This window comes from Numida meleagris, unplaced genomic scaffold (assembly GCF_002078875.1).
Source record: "Numida meleagris isolate 19003 breed g44 Domestic line unplaced genomic scaffold, NumMel1.0 unplaced_Scaffold307, whole genome shotgun sequence".
Lineage (NCBI taxonomy): Eukaryota > Metazoa > Chordata > Aves > Galliformes > Numididae > Numida > Numida meleagris.
In genome coordinates this window covers 170867-171909 of record NW_018364545.1, presented here as the reverse complement: position 1 = coordinate 171909, position 1043 = coordinate 170867, and the positions used below count along the sequence as shown (strand labels likewise).

The window sequence follows — 1043 nt, the reverse complement described above, 5'->3', positions numbered from 1 at the left end:
TAAAGAGTGTTTTTGAAGACACAGGGACCCATGAAGGGCAGTTTTGAGGACGTACGTACCACAAATGGCACTTTGGAGGACAAAGGGTCCCATGAAGGGCACTTCTGAAGACAGAGAGACCCATGAAGGGCATTTTTGAGGACATATGGATGCATAAAGGGCATTTTTGAGGACGTATGGACCCATGAAGGGCATTTTCGAGGACACAGGGACAGGCAAAGGGCATTTTTAATGTCGTAGGGACCCACAAAGGGCATCTTTGAGGACACAGGGACCCATAGAGGGCATTTTTGAGGACCTATGGACCCATGAAGGGCATTTTTGAAGACATACAGACCCATGAAGGGCATTTTTGAGGACGTATGGACCCATACAGGGCATTTGTGAAGACATGCAGACCCATAAAGGGCATTTGTGAAGACACAGGGACCCATAAAGGGCATTTGTGAAGATCTAAGGCCCACAAAGGGCATTTTCGAGGACACGGGGACACGCAAAGGGCATTTTTAATGTCGCAGGGACCCACGAAGGGCATCCTTGAAGGCACAGGGACCCACGAAGGGCACCTTTGAGGCCCTGCTCACCTTGTGCTTGGACTTCCTCTTCTTCTTGGCCCTCCTCTTCTCCTTCTCGCGCTCCTTGCGCCTCTTGCGCTTGCCGCGCCGGTGCGACCGCTCGCCGTCCGAGTCGCTGCCGTGCCTCTCGCCCTTCTCCCTGCGGCTCCGCGTGGGCCGTGGCTCCGGGGCTTCCTCGGCCCCGTCGTCCTCCAGCTCGCCCTCCTCCAGCTCGCCATCCTCCCTGCGGGGTGAAAGGGGAGGTTGGCTTCAACACGGGGCCGTGCTCCGAGCGCTGAAGGCCAAAACCCGACCTCGGCCTCAAATTCGGGCCCTGAAACGTGAGCTCGGCCTTCGGACCCAACCGGGACCCTAAAACCAGAGCATGGCTTTGAATTCTGACCCTAAAACCCAACCCTGGCCTTAAATTTGGGCCCTAAAACCTGACTCTGGCCTTAATATCTGACCTTCAAATCCAATGCTGACCCT

The 1043-nt window shown here is 55.4% G+C and overlaps 1 protein-coding gene across 1 annotated transcript in view; it reads right to left on the bottom strand.

Moving 5' to 3' along the window:
* LOC110391149 (zinc finger CCCH domain-containing protein 4-like) overlaps positions 1–798 on the bottom strand; it is a gene marked incomplete at its 5' end in the record, with an annotated part of 7163 nt that extends 6365 nt beyond the window's left edge. The window contains 1 exon segment of the mRNA XM_021382892.1: positions 585–798. Coding sequence (XP_021238567.1) covers positions 585–798 — 214 coding nt within the window.
* Between the last annotated feature and the right edge of the window lie 245 nt (positions 799–1043).